The sequence below is a fragment of the Diaporthe batatas genome (genome assembly GCF_019321695.1).
Source record: "Diaporthe batatas strain CRI 302-4 chromosome Unknown Contig00007, whole genome shotgun sequence".
In the NCBI taxonomy this organism is placed as follows: domain Eukaryota; kingdom Fungi; phylum Ascomycota; class Sordariomycetes; order Diaporthales; family Diaporthaceae; genus Diaporthe; species Diaporthe batatas.
The window spans coordinates 2064597-2082461 of record NW_025408554.1 but is presented as its reverse complement, the minus strand read 5'-3'; the positions used below and the strand labels follow the sequence as shown (position 1 = coordinate 2082461).

At 54.8% G+C, this 17865-nt stretch overlaps 7 protein-coding genes across 7 annotated transcripts; 4 read left to right on the top strand and 3 right to left on the bottom strand.

The window, feature by feature from the left end:
- Positions 1 to 16: 16 nt before the first annotated feature.
- KVR01_007003 (uncharacterized protein) lies at positions 17 to 617 on the bottom strand (the record flags this gene model as incomplete). Its single annotated transcript, XM_044793582.1, has 2 exons — positions 17 to 301; positions 375 to 617. The coding sequence occupies 2 exons, from the start codon at positions 615 to 617 to the stop codon at positions 17 to 19; spliced, it is 528 nt and encodes a 175-aa protein (XP_044644434.1).
- Positions 618 to 848: 231 nt separating this feature from the next.
- On the bottom strand, positions 849 to 4289 carry KVR01_006759 (uncharacterized protein). Its single transcript, XM_044785606.1, has 2 exons — positions 2833 to 4289; positions 849 to 2781 (listed from the first exon to the last, which is right to left on the bottom strand). The coding sequence occupies exons 1-2, from the start codon at positions 3947 to 3949 to the stop codon at positions 1544 to 1546; spliced, it is 2355 nt and encodes a 784-aa protein (XP_044644190.1). The 5' UTR covers positions 3950 to 4289; the 3' UTR covers positions 849 to 1543.
- Positions 4290 to 4667: 378 nt separating this feature from the next.
- On the bottom strand, positions 4668 to 7025 carry KVR01_006826 (uncharacterized protein). The gene is made up of 4 exons (XM_044786437.1): positions 6800 to 7025; positions 6535 to 6730; positions 6192 to 6479; positions 4668 to 6093 (listed from the first exon to the last, which is right to left on the bottom strand). Exons 1-4 carry the CDS (start codon positions 6931 to 6933, stop codon positions 5851 to 5853), a joined length of 861 nt encoding a protein of 286 aa, XP_044644257.1. The 5' UTR covers positions 6934 to 7025; the 3' UTR covers positions 4668 to 5850.
- Positions 4876 to 5470, top strand: KVR01_007043 (uncharacterized protein; the record flags this gene model as incomplete). Its single annotated transcript, XM_044793018.1, has 2 exons — positions 4876 to 5391; positions 5450 to 5470. 2 exons carry the CDS (start codon positions 4876 to 4878, stop codon positions 5468 to 5470), a joined length of 537 nt encoding a protein of 178 aa, XP_044644474.1.
- Positions 7026 to 8471: 1446 nt separating the features above from the next.
- On the top strand, positions 8472 to 9773 carry KVR01_006986 (uncharacterized protein). Its single transcript, XM_044784651.1, has 3 exons — positions 8472 to 8761; positions 8823 to 9197; positions 9321 to 9773. The coding sequence occupies exons 1-3, from the start codon at positions 8679 to 8681 to the stop codon at positions 9721 to 9723; spliced, it is 861 nt and encodes a 286-aa protein (XP_044644417.1). The 5' UTR covers positions 8472 to 8678; the 3' UTR covers positions 9724 to 9773.
- A 587-nt stretch (positions 9774 to 10360) lies between these two features.
- KVR01_006672 (uncharacterized protein) lies at positions 10361 to 11847 on the top strand. The gene is made up of 3 exons (XM_044786041.1): positions 10361 to 10774; positions 10895 to 11198; positions 11257 to 11847. The coding sequence occupies exons 1-3, from the start codon at positions 10496 to 10498 to the stop codon at positions 11646 to 11648; spliced, it is 975 nt and encodes a 324-aa protein (XP_044644103.1). The 5' UTR covers positions 10361 to 10495; the 3' UTR covers positions 11649 to 11847.
- Positions 11848 to 12679: 832 nt separating this feature from the next.
- KVR01_006917 (uncharacterized protein) lies at positions 12680 to 15500 on the top strand (the record flags this gene model as incomplete). The annotated part of the gene is made up of 4 exons (XM_044781746.1): positions 12680 to 13420; positions 13618 to 13958; positions 14090 to 14236; positions 14345 to 15500. 4 exons carry the CDS (start codon positions 12680 to 12682, stop codon positions 15498 to 15500), a joined length of 2385 nt encoding a protein of 794 aa, XP_044644348.1.
- Between the last annotated feature and the right edge of the window lie 2365 nt (positions 15501 to 17865).

The window sequence follows — 17865 nt, the reverse complement described above, 5'->3', positions numbered from 1 at the left end:
GACAACGCCTCCTCTCCTAGATCTCGTCCTTTTCATCCCGCGTGTCACGGTCCCTGCCAGCCCCGGGGCTCCTGCTACGGCTGCGGTTGCGCCGGCCGCCTCCGCCTCCGCCTCCGCCCGCGCCCGCGCCTCCGACGCGCCCGCCCGCACCGCCACGGCTGTTCTTCCCGCCGGCATTGGGAGGGGGCCGCACAAAGGCGAAGTCGACCTGGATGGTCTGGTCGAGCAGCTTTGTCTGGTGGGCGCCGTCGATGGCAGCACGGGCCTCGGCAAGGGTAGGGTACTCGATCAGCGCGTAGCCCTGTTGTCAGGCGCAAGCGTGTGTGCCTCGGGTCAGCCAGCCTGTGTGGATACAAACAAGTGTGGCGGCGTACCTTGACGTAACCGCTGCGACGGTCCAGGTTGAGGTGCAGGTTCTTGACCTCACCATACTCGCCAAAGGTGTCGTGGATTGTCTCCTCATCAACCTCCTCGTGCAGGTTCGTCACAACGATGATCCAGCCCTCTATGGATCGCACAGCAGTGGCCTTGGAGTGTGTCACCATGTCGTCGACCTTTGCCTGGGCGGCAGGCGGGGGTGAGCCGGGCTCGTCGACGTCCATCTCCACGTCGGCCATCGCTGTCTGCCGGCCTCTTGGTTGCCTGCGAATGGGGGTTGGTTCTGACTGGGGTGTCGAGGTCAAGGTCGAGGATCTGAAGTGTCGCGTGGGTTGACTTGACAAAAGGGAGGTGGTAGCTAGCTGTCTGTAGCTTGTGATCGGCAGCCCACTAACAAATTCCTGGTGGCCTTGACTGCGGAGCTTAGCCGCGCCCCGGCCTGGCAGGCAAGACTCCGACAGGTTCAAATCGTAAAGTCCAGCTTCTCATATAAACTTCACTTTGCAATCTGGAACAACACGTTGGGCCCATTGCCCACCCCTCTTATGCACAACTAACTATTCAGCGAATCCCTGTGTCTCCGACATTCCGACATTACGAAGAGCTCTCTCCCCGGAGCCTATTGAGCCTATTCTCGTCCTGGCCATGAAGGATGCCGGAAACTCCAGGGCATAATAACAATGGTAAGAGATGGGAGACAGAGCTCAAGGCCGGGGTGGTAGCTATGTGTCTATTCCGTCCTCTCTCGGCTTTTGACTTGAAAATTCCGCAGGTCTTGGGTGTGGCACGTCCAGACCGAGTTACTATGCAGTGTGTTGTCACGTGGCAGATTGTCGGTCATGGAGCTTGTTTGTTAAGCCATTCTATTACCCTCGCCCCTAAATATGCTCAAGTGCTCTGACCTAGAAATGCGTGACGCCATGCCTATGCAGTGGGGGTATCATATCCTGTATCCCTTTGACCGTGAAACCTGACAAACAGACCCATATCTTGCATCCCTGTGACTCCTGTGAAAACCGACAAACAAAACAGTCTTGACAAACTTGGACAACCGTGAACAACAGTGACGACGGTGGAAAACGTGACGAACCATCAAGCCTCGTCGAAACAAAACAAAACAAAACAAAACAAAAATCTGATAGAAACGCCTCTGTTGGCACCATGTTCAAAGACTGCCATTCTTTTCCATGAACTCCAGAAGGTCATACTGGTGGTAGATGATCTTGGTTTTCTGGTGAATGGCCTTCTCCAGTGCCATCTTCTCCTTGTGAAGACGCTCAAACTCGCGGTTGCTGTACCCCCTGAGAAGTCCCTTGCTCTCCTCAATCTTCCTGTCAAGACTCCTCTGCATCGACGCCACCTCACTCTCGGTGGTCCCGATCAAGATCTTCAAGTTTTCGATTGGTTCATAGGCTGGCCGAATCGTAAGGTCATTCTCGTCGAGCGCGCCACCCGAGGCGCGTACGGTGGGTGCTTTATTAGTGGATGCCGCGGTAGTCGTAGCAGCGGGCGCGGCAGCGCGCTTGGTGGGTGCCGTGGTGCGCTTGGTGGGTGCCGCAGAACGCTTGATCTGGATCGCAGGGAGCGGACGGGAGCGAGCCTCGCTGCGCGTGCTGGAAACAGAGTTGACCGTCGACTCTTCGCGCAGCTTACGATGAATGACAGTGTAGTCGTGCTGCAGAGACTCATAAAGGCCCTCGACCTTATCGCGCTGGGCCTTGATCTCTTTGTTCTTGTGCACTAGCACCTGGATGTCCCTGGTGGTATCTCCGAGTTGGCTGCGAGTGGCCTCAAGCTCGGCTTTCAGTTTCTCGATCTGCTCTGAGCGGGCATCATTCTCCCTGTTCTTGTTACGAAGGACCCGGTTGTCATCGATGATACCTCCGAGTTGGCCGCAAGTGACCTCAAGCTCAGCCTTGAGTTGCTCGACTTCTGCCGAGAGGGCATCATTCTCTCTGTCCTTGCTGATAAGGACATTGGTATCCCTGATGGTGTCCCCGAGCTGGGCGCGAGTGGCCTCGAGCTCGGTTTGCAAATTCTTAATTTGGTCCGAATGAGACTTGCGCGTCTTGCGCAAAGAGTCGTTCTGCTGGTCCTTTTGGCGCAGTTGTTGGCGCAGACGCTCATTCTCACTGATAAGTTGCTTCATCTCGCTTTCAATGCTGATGAAGTAGTTGCCTGCCTGTTGGATCTGTGCCTTCATGGCCTGGTTCTCCTTGTGGAGGCCCAGGGTTTGCTCCCTGAGAGCCTGGCTCTGATCGTCAAGGACCTTCTTGTGCGCGTGTGCGAGACGGCATTCCTTAATTAACTCATCACGCTCGGCGGTGAGGGAGTCGATGTGGACGTGTTGTGAGTTGGCGAGGATGTTAGCCTCGTCAAGTCGCTTCTGCATGCGCTTGAGCTCTGTGAATCAGGGTCAGCCATGTCGACGCGTCACAAGGACTGTGTGCTTACTCTCTGTCTGTGCGCGCTTCCGAATGTCGTCGTCCGAGTCAGAGCCGATAGCACTGTCGGATGACGCCTTGCGACAGGTGCCGCGGGCTTCTTGCAGCTGGAGTTCGAGCCTAGCCTTCTCCTGGTGCGCCTTGTCTGCCTCACGCTCCATGGCCTCGTCGTGCTCCTGCAGCCCGGCAATTTCCTGTCGGAGCTGGTCCATGGAGACGAAGATCCGGGTCTCCTCCTGGGAAATGTGAACAGCATTGACATGTTTGTGGGCGTCGGCTGCCTGCTGCTGGGATGAAGCATCGGTATCCGTGTCCTTGACGAACACCGGGTTTCCATCCTGGTCGAGCTGGCTGAATCTGAGGACCCCGGAGACGAAGTCGGCCAAAAGATTTCCAGGGACAGCGTAGAGCGACCAAGCAGTGAAAGCGTTGGCTTGCTCATTGGCGGTAGGGTCATGTGTGTCGATGGGAAGGAGGCCGGAAATGGGTTCATTGGTGATGGGGCGATTGGGGGCAGACGCGCGAGCCACAGCGGCTGCATCTCCGTCGCAGCTCTCGGGAGTGGATGTGCGGACCACGGGCTGAAGCGAAGGCCTGGTCGATGCGGAGGAGGTGGAGAAGCCTCTGAGGAAGCGGCTCAGGCTGCTCTCAGAAGGCGAGGCTGTCTCGCAGCGCGCTTGGAAGGCGGCGCGGCCACGTGTCTTGGGCACGAAAGGCGGGGATGGACCAAAGACTGGGGTGTGGGCGAAGTTCTTTGGTGTGCCGAAGTCGCAGCTAGAAGGGGCGTGTGAGGATGGAAGGAGGTCGGTGATCAGGAGCCCTGGGATGTGGTGGTCTGCCTTGACTGGGGCGGGCGCGATGACCGGGGAGGGCGAGTAGTCGAAGCCTGGGGTGGGTGCCATGGGGCGCTCGTAAGGCGCGACGGAGGCGGTGGGGTCAAACCCGACATTAGCAGGTGAGATGTAGGACATGCGGGTGATGTCATCGTGAGCAGAGGCGATGGTATCCTCCTGGGGAGGGCCAAAGGAGGCTGTGGTGTGGCCGATGGTGTCGTGAGAACCCGCTGATGAGGCAGGCGCAGTCGCGTTGTGACGCGTCTCGCGTTGAGCACGCGTGTCTGGGGCCATCTTTGGCAGTCGCGGCTGGATGTGGATTGGATGTGGATTGGATGCGTGCGTGGTCGTACAGACGACGGTTAGATGTATGGATTGAACTGGACGAGCCAGAATGCAGACAGGTCAAGAGGGCAAGCGCGATGGCGACAAGTGAAGCTGGTTGATGGATCTGCGGACGTTGCATTCGTTGTGGGTCGGGGGAGGAGGGAAGGAGGAAGTCTGGGGTTGCCAAGAGTTGTTTACATGTAAGGCAAGGGCGACTGATCCAAGATCTGCGGGCAGGCGGGCAGGCTGGATCAGGACCCACCTTGTGGCGCTCGGGCCGACCCCACCCCCCACTGCACCCAGGCCCCTGGCGGATGGGATCCAAGATGAGGGAGTGATCTGGTAGCTTCAGCGTATATTAGGCAGATGGGTCGTCACGGCCACTGCAAGACGGTGTGTCTTTCTCACATGGGGGCTTTGGATCTGTCACACAGCCCTGCTCTGTACATACTACTACACTAGTACGGAGTAGGGTGCCACCTTTGATGCAGGGGAGGCAAGCTCGGGATCGCAAGCCACCTGGCCACCACCAATTGCAGTCGTTCGCGAACCCGAGATCCGTCAAGATACGGCGGGGCCGACAGTCGCAAGGCGGGTACATTGCATACATCTGTGCCGGTCCCGAACATCACCCACGCGTTCGCACTCGCACACGCACAGCATTGAGCATAGCCCTCGGTCAAGCGCGGCAAGGCGTGATAGAGTTTGTTTTGTGGAATGGATAGAAGAGCGAGGACAATATAAATAATGTCGCTCGTCGCCTCTGTCATGTCTTGTGGCCTCTCGCCATCAATCCCGTCTTACACGAACCACCAAGACTTCCAACACCTGAACACAAGACTTGATATATCCTGTCTGCTTGAATAAGAACCCACGCGAGGCGACAACTCAAAATGCTCTTTATCGGCACTATCACACGCCTTATCGAGGGCGACAGGTACAAACACAGCCACAAGCCCGCGGCCCATCCTGTCCCCGTTGGCGTCTCCCTGCCACCACGACATGCCCGTTGCAGCTGCCGCGACGGCATCCTCTGCTCAGGAGGTTCCACTCATAGCCGTGACGTCCGCATTGTGGCCCCAGTGGTTGCGGCGGTGCCCGTCCTGTCCCACCACGACGCGAGGCGGGAGTGGAGGTACGAGCGGCGCGCCATGAGGGACTTCCACCGGGCTGCGAAGCACGGCTATGGCTACAGACAGCCCATCACTGTCCCTTCTGCGACCATCCATGGCACCAGGCAACGCAGCTACAGCCCTGGCGACTATGACGAGGGCTCGTCGGCCTCCCGGGCTCTGCCCGATCCCCGGGGTGAGCACTGGGAGGATGACTATCCTGCAGCCCGAGCTGCCTTCGGGGAAAGCCGTATTCACAAGGTCCAGCGCCAGGCACCGCCGCCAAGTTACGAGACTGTCAGCCAGCACCCGAACCAGCCAAGACCGTCTGTGGAGATATTGACAGAGGCGAAAGGGACTGACAGAGACGAGATGAATGGCTTGAATGAGGCGCGCCTGGTCCTCCCCTGATCTGTACTCTACTGGATTTGTACCGTATACACAATTTATCTCCGGCGCTGGTCTTTTAGGCATAGTGGGCTCTCGTAGAGACGACGATCAGACAGCGGGCTTCATTTATAATTCCATTAAGGAAGGCCCAAGGGCGTTCAAACTCGCACCAGGCTGCCCAGGTCTTGTAGGCCGCGAGTCCGCTGCTTGCCTTTTCTCCAAGTCCAGTCTCTGAAACCTTTGTCGCCATGCATTGTGATGTTTTGTACGCGCGCATTTTTCAGGCCCTTTGCCTGCGGCCATTCCACCCCTCACCACCACCAGACCACGTACGAGCAAGTCCTGCTGTACCTCGGGACCATCTGTTTATCGCTGGCCAGCTAGTCGTCGGCTCTGAACCTCACCCAGTGCCTTCATCCCACTCAAGACAGTAGTCGTGCCCAGCACAGCCACTGGGAGAAGGATGTGGCCGAGAGGCATGCCGCGGTGGTAAAGGAAGTACACAAACTCGATCGCGAGGACCGAGCCGAAAAAGGTCGCATGGGACAGCGGGGCCGCGCCAAGAGCCTTGGGAAGGCTGCCGAGGTTCGCGCCGAGGAAACCGAACCACTGTGGAAGGGGGCCGGGTTAGCAGCTGCGTTGCGCACGCACACAAGGGCACACCAACGCAAGATGGGTTGTGGACATCATGAGGACGGGCAACCTACACCAACGAGGAGGGCTGGCAGTGTAGCGGCGATGACTAGCACGAAGAAGATTGAGAAGATCTTGTAAGGGTACTTTGTTTCCTCGCGAAAGATGTGATGGATCTGAGGCTTCTTGCCATAGCGCAGAGAGGAGGGAATGACGGGCGCGGGTGCGTTGGAGTCCTGCTTGATGTCGACGTCGAATGCATCGGCAATGACACCCTGTGCCGAGCCAAAGGATCCAATGACAACGGTTGCGTGGACAGGGTCGGGTGACGTGAGGAACTGCACGGGAATGTCTTTCTGCGTCTGTACACGCGAGAGTGGTTAGCCTAGCCAACTTGATGGCCTATTTGTGACATACAATCTGGACTTTCGCCTTGCCGCTGTCTTTAACACTCAATGGGAAGGGAGCCTCCAGTCCGCTCTCGTCCTTCAATAGCAGAAAGGCCTGGTGAGGCCGCTTCGCCTTGCCGCTGTCCTTGGCCGTCAAGCTGACTGTGAGGGTATCCTGAGCGTTGAGGGTGAGGGGGGATTTGAGAGGGGATTTAGGGCCGAATCTGTGCGCAGAGTTCAGCAATTGGCCCAATCTGAGGCTGTGGCAGTTCGCCGGTTGATATTAGACTCACTTCTCTCTGGTAGCCTCACCAGCGGCCTTCTTGCTGCTGACGGAGACACTGCCATCGTCAAAGCTCCACGACGACGCAGCCTGGACAGCACCGGCTGCCAGGAGGATGATAGAGGATAATCCAGTTAGACGCATTTTCACTGGCTGAATATGGTGGTGGGAAGTGGCCAGACGAAATCGTCTTGGCAAGACCAGAGATGGAAGTTCCTAAAGAACACGCACGTCGCAGGAGCTCCTGCACTGCCGTAGCTCGGGGAGCTCTACGTGGCGTAAACCCCAGTCTGCTGTTTCGGCAGGCACTGCAGATGTGAGGGCCCGTCCAGGGTTTAACCCTAAGATCAAACACCACACAGTAACACTTCATTTAGAGAACCATATTTTAAGCTAATATTTTAATTTTTCTTAAAATATATTTAATATAAATATAAATTATAAATTATAATTATATAAAGTACTTTAGATTAATTATTATATTATTATTAATTATTATACTAAACTCTATTTAATTTACTTAACTGTTAGATCATTTGTCGTTCGGCCACCTGGGCAGTCGTCGAAACGAGCGCAGTAAAGCCGCGGGTCTGAGTGCTTAGAGTTCGCTCCAAGCCTAATCCGTGGCTATCTTATGAACGGGAACTACTGCGTCTGACGAGGTCCGCTGAGTCTGCAAGCAGCCTTGGAAAATATCACTACCTCGAGGTGCATCGAGATTAACATCTTGGCGAAGTTCTACACCCGGGAAGCCACAGCGGAGTCTTGAGGGTGAGAGATCTAGCTGGGTCTGAACCTAGACCTCTGGAGGCGGGCCGCTGAGCACAGGATAGGCTTATGAGCTGGCCGCAGATGAGACCTACGCTTTTCCAGGGCTGCTATCAGGCCGTTGCCGATTTGGATCCTTCACCATTGTCCACTCTGGTCTTGAGCGTTTATCACTGCCTGGAGGCGCCACGTATGTCTTCGGACGTATACGTAATAGAAGCGAAACCAGTCAAGTACACAGTACGACACAAATTCTGCTAGCAATGGACCAACGGCCCCACCTTGGATAACGATCAAGAAATTTCCTGTGAGTCTTCCTATACGTAATAAGTCGGTCTCGCATAAGCCCGTAGGCGTCAATCAGTAGCCTGAGCAGGAAGGTTATGGGGTGGGGAGGCAGCTCTGCTGCAATGATGCCCCGTCACGCGGTCGGCCGAAGGTACAGGCAGTACGGAGGAGTACTCAAGTGCACAGCGCTTAGTACTGAATACTCGCCATCCAGTCTTGGTCCGCAACCCCCGCGACCGAAATCCTGGATTTGGACATGGCTTTGCTTTTACGCATGTTCTCCGTCAATGATTGTGGCTCAGACGTGAAATGCTCCGAGGTTGCCTGTTGTCTCAATAAAGACACCGGGAGGTCGTTAAGCACAGAGGCGCGGGTGCAGGCAATTTGATTATGCTCCGCACACTCTCTACTACTATATAGTAGGTACCTATGGGTAGGCACCTAGGTATGCTGTTCATTGCATTGTAAAGTGGATTCACGGGAAAGAGGGCAGGATTGCAACATGGAAGGGTTGCAAGGTTCCGGCACCTAGGTACCTAAGTACCTAGGTACTTAAGTAGTTAAGTGGTATCCGCCCAAACCATCCGGAGCACTTGAGGCACCTGGGCATATTAGTGGGGACAGCGCGCGTGTCGAGTCACTCCAGATGTCCCTCCCCTCCCGAGCAGCAACTGTGGACTAGTTATATCAATATGCTACAAACAACAATACTCGATCTCTTATTGCTAACAGTTCCATAATGAAGATCACTTCCTAAGACTTTTTTACCTGCAATTCAAACCTTGGCCTAAATCTGCACGCAGCCCCAACTCAACTACTAATCGCCAGGAAACATGGAGTGGAAACAGCACAACAAAACATATCAGATCCTCAAGGCAGCCGAGGAGGGAGGTTATGGCGTACTTGCCGCCATCGCGTGAGCTTGAGTTGTCAGAGCGCTGCTCGGCCGGTTGCATGTAACACTAACGCTCTCTCAGGTACAACATCGAAAGTATTCTGGGTCTCATAAGGGCGGCTGAGGCCAAGAGGTCCCCCTTGATCCTCCAAGTATTCCCGTGGGCGATCACATACAGCGATGGCCTATTAGTACACGCAGCTGCCCAACGAGCCCGGCAGTCCTCGGTGCCGGTGGCGATTCACCTCGACCATGCACAGGATGAGGCTTTGATCAGGCATGCAGCGGCAAACCTGCCCTTCGACTCGATCATGGTAGATATGAGTCACTATGAAATGGATGAAAATTTGCGTAAGACGCGTGAGCTGGTGGCGTTCTGCAACCAACACAAGATTACGACCGAGGCGGAGCCAGGACGCATTGAGGGCGGCGAAGACGGCATTGCTGATACCGCAGAGTAAGTAAACCAAGGAACTTGTTTGTTTGTTTGCCCCCCCCCCCCATATCACATTGGCCAGCTGTTCCACCACGCTCTCTCGTAACGCTACTTTCAGGAATGCTGAACCACATGCACATATAGCCTAGAGGGAGCTTTGACAACCCCGGAGCAAGTGGAAGATTTCATCGCCACTGGGATTGACTTCCTAGCCCCTGCATTCGGCAATGTCCACGGCGATTATGGCCCAAAGGGCCCTGTGTTGGAGTATGACCGGCTTGCCAAGATCCGGGAGACAATTGCTGGAAGAGTACGCCTTGTGGTCCACGGGACAAACGATTGGAGCGAGGAGGTGACCAAAAAGTGCGTGGCTGGTGGGTGCGTGAAGGTCAACGTGAATAAGCTGGTGTTGCTGGATTACTTGAACCATCTGAAGGCAAACGCGCCGTCCAAGAATATCACGGTTCTGATGGAAGAGGGAACCAAGGAAATACAGGCGCTCACAGAATGGGCTATGGATGTCTGCGGCAGTACTGGGAAGGCATAAGACAGCTGCTCAAATCCACACATGGTTCATTCCGAGGCCACCCTGTAAAACCCGTCTCTGAGCCCATACGAGCAATCGCAGATACTCTCTATGAGAAGTATGTGAAAGAATTGCTGCCTTTAACATTTACGACCCAACAGTTTCAAACATGCAGAGTCACAGAAATGTGCTAGTCCGTGTTCGCAGTGTTAGCTTACTGTAGATCTCGAAACTACAATATAAGGATACTGAATGGTCTAACTAATTGTACTAAATCATCCCGGTCAAATTGTTTGGACAGCAGTGGGAAACGGACGCACCCGTACTCACACTGTGCAGGCATAGCCCTTATTGCACTGGCTTCCTGATTCCAGCAGAAAAAACAACAGGGTGGCAAAGCTTCGTGCGTTTGTATAAGTTAATCACCACCTCCAAAGCTGCAAGGGATGAGACTATCAAGAAAATAGCATTGGCTGTTTAAACCCCGATTTTAAGGCACTGAATTGGCAGACAAGATTCCATAGCAGCCCTAGACAGCCCTTGAGATCGGCAACTTGTGGGGTGCCTCGAGACGCGGTAATAAATGGAGATAACCTGGGACCTCGAGGCGAGGAGCGGGATAGCCGCGGCAGCCAATCGACGCAACTGCGTCTAGAACAATATATTGGCCAGAAACGTCAACTCTGTGGGCACAGGGACTATGTAAAACGGCTCTTGTCATTGATATCAGTCTGCTTATGGTCAATCCCACCTAATCCCATCACCACCTTCATTTGACGCACTCTACCTAAACATGTCTGCTGGAAAGAACGTTATCATTACTGGGGCCGGTGGGATGATCGGCCCTATGCTGGCCCAACGTCTTCATGATGATGGCTATAATCTGATCTTGACGGATATTGTTGAACCAAAGGCCCCCAAGGGTGGCAAACAAGAAAATATCAAATGCCTGAAGGGCGACATCACCGACACGGCATTTGTGAAGAAGCTGCTTGATGCTGCACAGCCGCTCCATGCCATATTTATTTTCCATGGCATCATGTCAGCAGGCTCTGAGGCAAACTTTGACCTGGTGAGCACCTTCCGATAAGAAAGCGCAGCGCATGGATGTCTTGAGAGCAGGCCGTTATGTGTCGGCCGGCGCGCCGCATCTGGTCTGCTTGAGCAATTTCGCTAACATTAAGAAAACCAGTCTATGAAAGTGAATGTCGAGAGCGTCCGCAACCTGCTCCTTGCTTTAAGAGAGCTGCCACAGGCACCAGTGAGGGTGGTTTATTCCAGCTCACAAGCTGTGTATGGACAGCCTCTGCCAAAGATCATAACAGACGATGTGACGCCCACGCCGGAGGGAACTTATGGAGCACACAAGTACTCTACCGAGATTATCGTCAACGACATGCACCGAAAAGGATTCATCGATGCATTCACAGTTCGGTTCCCAACAGTGGTGGTCCGGCCCGGCGCACCGAGCAACGCGGCCCCGTCCTTCCTTTCAGGTTCGATCTTCCCTTGTGGCTGAGGCGCGAGGCCTTGACTGACCGCCATTGCAATCAGGCATGATTCGGGAGCCAATGAAAGGGCAAGAGTGCGTAATCCCCCTCACGGACAGGTCCTACAGGACATATGTGTGCTCTCCGAGCAGCACAATTGAGAACCTGGTGCGGGTACTCAACCTCAAGAGTGATGCGCTGCCAAATCACCAGAGGCACATCATGTTCCCAGGTGTCTCTGCTACTGTCCAGGAGCTCATGGACGCGCTGGCCAAACACGGCGGCCAGGACAAACTGAAGCTCCTGAAGGAGGAGACGAACCCTACTTTTGAGAGGATTCTGAGGAGCTGGCCGGAAGACTTCGACCCGAGCACGCCAGACAGACTTGGCCTGGTGAGGGATAAAAAGGCAGAGGACCTTGTGAAGGAGTACATCGACTCCCTGGCCTCGCAATAGGTCTCCTTGTCACCTCTGTCATGGCGGCGCTTGGGAATGAGAGTAGATTGGGAGGGGGTGATCTGTCTTGCCCCACGAGTACCACCAGTTGAATGTGCAACCCCAGTGACGGTTCTTGAGGAACTCTGGTTAACTGGTATAGAGAAGTGCTGGTTGAGGGTGTGTGTGCAAGGGGACGAAATGCAGATTATTTGTGTGATTGCTCTCGCGCTCCAAGTCCCTCTTCCGTTCGTGGATGGCGGGGTCTATCTTTCCAAGGCTCGTCTAACGTAACCCCAGCGGTGAAATCCCCAAGTGCTGTTGCCGCTGCGGCAGGACCAAGGATCTGTTGGCCCAGGAACAAAGCATCTGTCTAATATGTGACCCGGGCTCCTTAGAGTCACTAGGCACCACCCAATATTGCCCCAGCCATTTCATTCTTGGCTTTTCCTCAACTTCACTCCATCACTCTTCCATATCTTCAGCCGTGGGCCGCCTCTCGCTCGAGCCTGATTGCATGCCTCAGACTCCAACGGCCATGGGCAAAGACGCCCTCTCATTAAACCCGTGCTGATTTGATAGTTGCAATAGGGCGAATCTCCTATCCTCCACCCCTATGGAAGAGCTGGATGAGGAGGAAGACACCCGCCTGTCCTCGATGGAGCCCAAGAGCCCTGGTCGTCTAACAAAGAGCAGCGAAGCTCAAAAACGCGGCCCAAATCAGCAGCTGGCTCAAGATGCCGTCAAAAAGCCCAGACCAAGTACCCAGATGGCCTTCCCGAATGGAGGCCTACGTATCACTCGCACCCCCGGAAGGTCGAGGACCAAGAACTGTATTAATCTGACAGACGTAATACACGAGGACAGCCTCATATCAGCCTGTGTCTTCGCTTTTTTCATAGCCAACGACGAGTTGTTCGAACATCTTCCATTGTCTCCCACGTCAAACTCGGTACCGGTATACACCCGCTCCCTCAGCCAAGGCTCTGCAACCGGCCGTGAGAACTGACGCGATCTAGATCTATATTGGACGAGATGCAAGTACGGATCGCATGGTCTCTGAAGCCTTTCGGAAGACGGGTATTTCGGTCGGGAGGAAGGTCCCCAAGAAACAGCTGCAGGACCTCCGCCCACAGCTCGAGGAGTTACATCGAGTCAAGTATGGGCTCAATTACCACGCATTTTATGCCTGGTCGCCGGGTTCTTCGCACTCCAAGATCCTAGCGCTTGTGTATCCGGGATTCTTGAGGATTGCAATCACGTCGTGTAATCTAATGGACATCGACACCAAGCTGGGTGACAACCATTGGTATATCCACGACTTGCCCAAGATTGTCGAGCGACAGGATGGTCAGATGTCCACCTTCGAAACGGACCTGCTTGCTCATCTGACGGCTCTCGGGACACCGGTCGGGTTCATCAATTCCATACGTGGGAGATATGATTACTCAACAGTCAAAGTTCATCTCGTCTCATCCGTGCCTGGTACGTATTCGGGCACCAAGGCCCAAGACTGTGGCCTTCTCCGCCTCCGACAAATCATCAGCAGTCTGGACTTGAACCTAGCAAAGAAGAAGCGCCAGGGAAAGTTACAGCTTGAAGTGTGCACAGCCAGCCTTGGGAACCTGTCTTCGAGATGGTTGGACGGGTTCTACGACTGCGCACTCGGACGAAAGTATCTAGAGGTCATCGAGGACTGCGACGTGCCCAGTGGCTTGAAGCTATTTTACCCAACCATTGAGGACGTCAGGTCCGCTAGCGAGGAGGCACAACATGGTGCCAGTAATATTGGAGTGAGTATTGGTGTTGTCCCACGGTTCCCAGCACTTTGAGGTTTTGGAGCATTCCTAGATTCACCCCCCCCCTGGTCTCGCAGCAGGCGACTAAAGCACTACAGTGTCACATACGCGCCTGGAAGGAGGCATCAGAAGCGCTTCGGAATATATTCCATCACTACCGGTCGAAAGACTCGGGCGTGCTCTTCCACCAGAAATTCATCGTTGCATACGACCCAACAGCACCCGCGTTGTTGCCCTACTATGTCTACATTGGCTCCGCAAACCTGTCTTCGTCTGCATGGGGGACGTTGGAGACAGACAAGAAGCAGAATGAGGAGACGTGCGATTTGAAGCTCATCAAGACCTCCAACTTTGAATGTGGTGTCGTTATCCCGGGCGACGTGATTGAGGGTATCCTCGAGCCGGGAACGAGCAGCTGGCAAGACGGTATCGTGCCATATGACCAGGCTGCGAGCAGATATGATGTCGGGAAGGACAAGCCCTGGAATGACCCAGTGTGGGTCCGGGATTTTCGAGACGACTGGAAGGATGAGTGAGGTGGGTGGCCAGCTCGTGGCTGCAAGGGTCGAACCCTGAAAGAGCAGGGAGGCGGAGGAAAGACTAGGGCGGAGTGGGGTTAGGGGTGCTGGCATCCTTGCCAGATTACAACTCTCTTTACCAGAGCGGCTCGTCGAGACCTCTTGCAGGTCGCCGCAATGATCTCGCAACCTTCCCAGCAGTCATTCTGCAGGTTGTCATGGGAAGATTGACCGCAAAGCTGTCCGCGAACCGCCGTTGGGCGTTGGCGCTCAGCCGGGGCGCGGGTTGCGTGTGAGTCCATACCTAGGCAGTCATACTGCCCTGGATCCGAGCCCTCTCAGCGCCGTCTCACCACACACCATATGTCGCGCGCACGAGACTAATCCCAGGCCGTCCAAGGACCAGAATTTCACTTCCAACTGGCCGGCCAATCTTGGTAGTCCTGGTGCTCATGGTTGCCAACATGCTCATACCTGCCGTCGCCTACACGAGCCTGTCCGACGAGAGCCTACACCGAATACCGGCGGCCGGTGCCGACTTCGACATCCACAATAACGCCGGGCTGCTCGCGCCCATTTTGATCCCGCGTGTGCCCGATACCCCGGGCTCCGAAAAGGTCCAGCAGCACTTTGCCGACTTTTTCCAGAACAGCCTGCCGGGCTGGGCCGTCGAATGGCACAACTCCACGTCCAGGACCCCGGCCACTGGCGACAAACTCGTGTCGTTCCGTAATCTGATTCTTCGCCGCGACCCTCCTTGGGCTGCCGTCGGCGACGTCGCCCGTCTTACCCTCGCCGCGCACTACGACAGCCTGTACAGGCCTGAAGGGTTCATTGGGGCCACGGACAGCGCCGCGCCCTGCGCCATCCTGCTGCATGTCGCGCGCAGCGTAGACGAGGCGCTGACGAGCAAGTGGGAGGCCATGCGAGCGGCTGGGGACACGGATGGCCTTGATGAAGAGAAGGGCGTGCAGATACTTCTGCTAGATGGAGAAGAGGCGTGGGTGAGGTGGACTGACGCGGACAGCACCTACGGCTCCCGCTCGCTCGCCTCGCACTGGGACAGCCAGCTTCACCCGCCCGCATCGGTCTTCAAGCGCCCAATCGACTCTATCTCCTTATTCGTGCTGCTTGACTTGCTTGGCGCGAGCGACCCGCATGTGCCGTCCTACTTTCCGACGACGCACTGGGCATACCAGAATCTGGCCAAGATCGAGGACCGCATGCGCCAGCTGGGACTGCTCGAGTCAAAGCCCAAAGGCCAGTTTCTCCCGGATGCCAACAAGGAGCAATGGCAGTTTCACCACGGGTTTGTCCAGGACGATCATGTGCCATTCATGGAACGCGGTGTCCAGATTCTTCATCTGATCCCGACACCTTTCCCAACCTCCTGGCACCAGATGGAGGATGATGGCGACCACCTCGATGGGCCTGCGGTTCAGGACTGGGCGAAGCTCGTCTCGGCCTTTGTGGCTGAATGGATGGATCTTGACGGCTTCATGCCGCATCTGAGAGGAGACGACGTGGATGACAGGCTTCGGAAGACAGAACTATGATGGTGTGATGAACTACTCAATCAGTCACGAGAAAGCACCCGCGCCATGTTTATTTACCTCCCAAGCCCTCGATTAAAATGGGTGAAAGTGCACATCATACCTGTCTGCAGTTGCTTATCAACGCGAGACCGTAGACACTTGATCCCCTGGCCGCCTCGCAAAAGCACATTCGCAGCACGACAGATAATGTCCTGTCCAACATTGGTCCCCTGCAGTAAGATAAGGTATTTCCTGCTCGGGCTTTAGTTTGAACCTGCGCCTATGCACAACCCTGTTTCGTGTTGGGCCTTGCTTTTAAGCGGAACAGCAGCACGGGTTTGCGACTCTTATATCCGGAGAGGCGTGCGTTATCTCATTCCGGTGGCCGGGCCTCGAGCTCCATTGTTCTTGCTTACACCCTGGGACTCGGCATACTCAAGAGTACACATCCAAGGTCAGCCTTACCAAGGAGTCATGATGGCACTTCTGCTTATTGCGCAAGGCTCTATACTGTTATCTATTTCGGCTATATGTAGCATCGTTTTCCTGTTTCTGGTGCCATGGAGTCTTACATCGCTTTGTGGATCACCCGTCAAGGTCCGGCTGAGCTGGCAAGCGCGGTGGAAACTTGTAAGGATTCTTCTCGACGCTTCAAACACGAATGGTACTGATTCATTTTTGACAGGTCGCAGGCACACTGTACATTGTTTCCCAGCTCGTACCGTTGCTCTCCCCTGTCGCTGTCGTCCGCAGTCAAGAGTCGCCGTCACCAACTCTGACAAATTTAGAGGCAGCATCAGGGTTCCTGGGAGCTTCAGCCTCTCTCTGGGTGTCGTCTTTGGCTCACTGGCGGTCAATTGAGCCTTCTGGTCTTACCGGTACCTACCTCTTAGCTAAATTGGCTTGTTATGGAGTCCTGGCCACGGTCCCAGGCAAAGTCCATAGGCCATCTGAGGTAATCAGGGTATGCTCTATAATACCATTCCTTTTTCTCGAACTGCAGGGGAAGAGACGCATACTCCTGCCCTGTTATCAATCCGAACCTCCGGAGGCAACAACCAGCTTTTTGGGAAGAGTATTCTTCACCTGGATCAACCCTATCTTATTCCATGGCTACGAGAATATACTGCATCAGGATGATCTGCCTCCACTCGATCGGGTCTTGGAGTCAAGGAATCTCAGACAGTCAATCTTGCGAGCGTGGGATCAGAGAGGTGTGTGTCTATCCCGGCTATGCTTTCGGTATCCTACGGCGCTGTGCGTTGTTTCTGAATCGATCTCATAGCGAAACCTGAGGGCGCAGCCACTCTGCCTCGAGTTCTCCTGGATTGCATTTTAATGCCTTTCTTGACGGCAATCATCCCGAGACTAGCCGTGATTGGTTTCCGATTCGCTCAGCCCCTGCTTATAAGCCAGGCCATCCTCTTTGTGAGCACTGTCTCCCCGGCGAATAATGAGTCTGCAGCATACTTCCTAGTCGTTGAGGCGACTGTGGTATATGTTGGCATGGCAGTAAGTATCTTTCGCGTACTGCATTAACTCACATTCTGCCAGACTGGCTGACTACCTATCGATAGGTTTCCACATCGGTCTATCAACACCGCGTAAACCGCCTGGAACTAATGATTAGGGGCGCAATGGTTTCTCTGATCCACAGCCGGGCTCTTGACATTAAGAACAGCGAGACCGAGGACGGGAGGGTGGCTACGTTGGTGAGCAACGATATTAGTAATATCGAGGACTCTCCCAGGATGTTCCACGAGATTTGGGCACAGTTCTTAGAAGTCATCATCGGTACATTTCTCCTCTCCCAGCGAGTGGGCTGGCTGTGGCCAGTACCACTGGTACTGATAATTTGTAAGAAGTGCTCGGAGCCGTCACGGGTGCATCGGAATCTGACAAGAAGGCAGTTTGCTCCCGCGTGAGTCGGTACGTCGCCCAGCACCTGAAGCCAGAGCAAGGCAGATGGAACGTCGCGGTTCAGCAGCGGCTTTCGTTCACAAATTCCGTGCTGGGTTCCATCAAGAACATGAGAGTGCTGGGTATTGAGCATGCTGTAGTGGAGCGGATCCAGGATCTCAGGAGGAATGAGATGGACGCTGCCAGGGGAGCCCGCTTGCTCACTGTCCAGTACGGTGCCAGTGGTAAGCCCGATCGTACTCAGCACGCGAACCATGTACTGACAGCCTTGGTCCCAGCAAATGCTCTAGGACTTTTTGCGCCCGTCTTCACTATCGTGCTATACGCCGTTCTGGCGGCCCATCGCGGAGATGTGTTGGATGCTGAGACCGCTTTCACCACCGTTGCGCTTCTCCTGATGATCACTCGTATGTTGCGAGTTCATGTCATCTATTCTTGATTTCCTTTCCACTTCTCCAGACAGACT

Coding starts and splice junctions, on each gene's coding strand:
- KVR01_006759 (XM_044785606.1), bottom strand. CDS start 3,949: ATGGCCCCAGACACGCGTGCTCAACGCGAGACGCGTCACAACGCGACT. Junction 2,782..2,832: donor GAAGCGCGCACAGACAGAGA/GTAAGCACACAG, acceptor CCTGATTCACAG/AGCTCAAGCGCATGCAGAAG.
- KVR01_006672 (XM_044786041.1), top strand. CDS start 10,496: ATGTCTGCTGGAAAGAACGTTATCATTACTGGGGCCGGTGGGATGATC. Junction 10,775..10,894: donor CTGAGGCAAACTTTGACCTG/GTGAGCACCTTC, acceptor TAAGAAAACCAG/TCTATGAAAGTGAATGTCGA. Junction 11,199..11,256: donor GGCCCCGTCCTTCCTTTCAG/GTTCGATCTTCC, acceptor CATTGCAATCAG/GCATGATTCGGGAGCCAATG.
- KVR01_006826 (XM_044786437.1), bottom strand. CDS start 6,933: ATGCGTCTAACTGGATTATCCTCTATCATCCTCCTGGCAGCCGGTGCT. Junction 6,731..6,799: donor GGTGAGGCTACCAGAGAGAA/GTGAGTCTAATA, acceptor CTCTGCGCACAG/ATTCGGCCCTAAATCCCCTC. Junction 6,480..6,534: donor GCAAGGCGAAAGTCCAGATT/GTATGTCACAAA, acceptor TCGCGTGTACAG/ACGCAGAAAGACATTCCCGT.
- KVR01_006986 (XM_044784651.1), top strand. CDS start 8,679: ATGGAGTGGAAACAGCACAACAAAACATATCAGATCCTCAAGGCAGCC. Junction 8,762..8,822: donor GGCGTACTTGCCGCCATCGC/GTGAGCTTGAGT, acceptor ACGCTCTCTCAG/GTACAACATCGAAAGTATTC. Junction 9,198..9,320: donor GGCATTGCTGATACCGCAGA/GTAAGTAAACCA, acceptor ATGCACATATAG/CCTAGAGGGAGCTTTGACAA.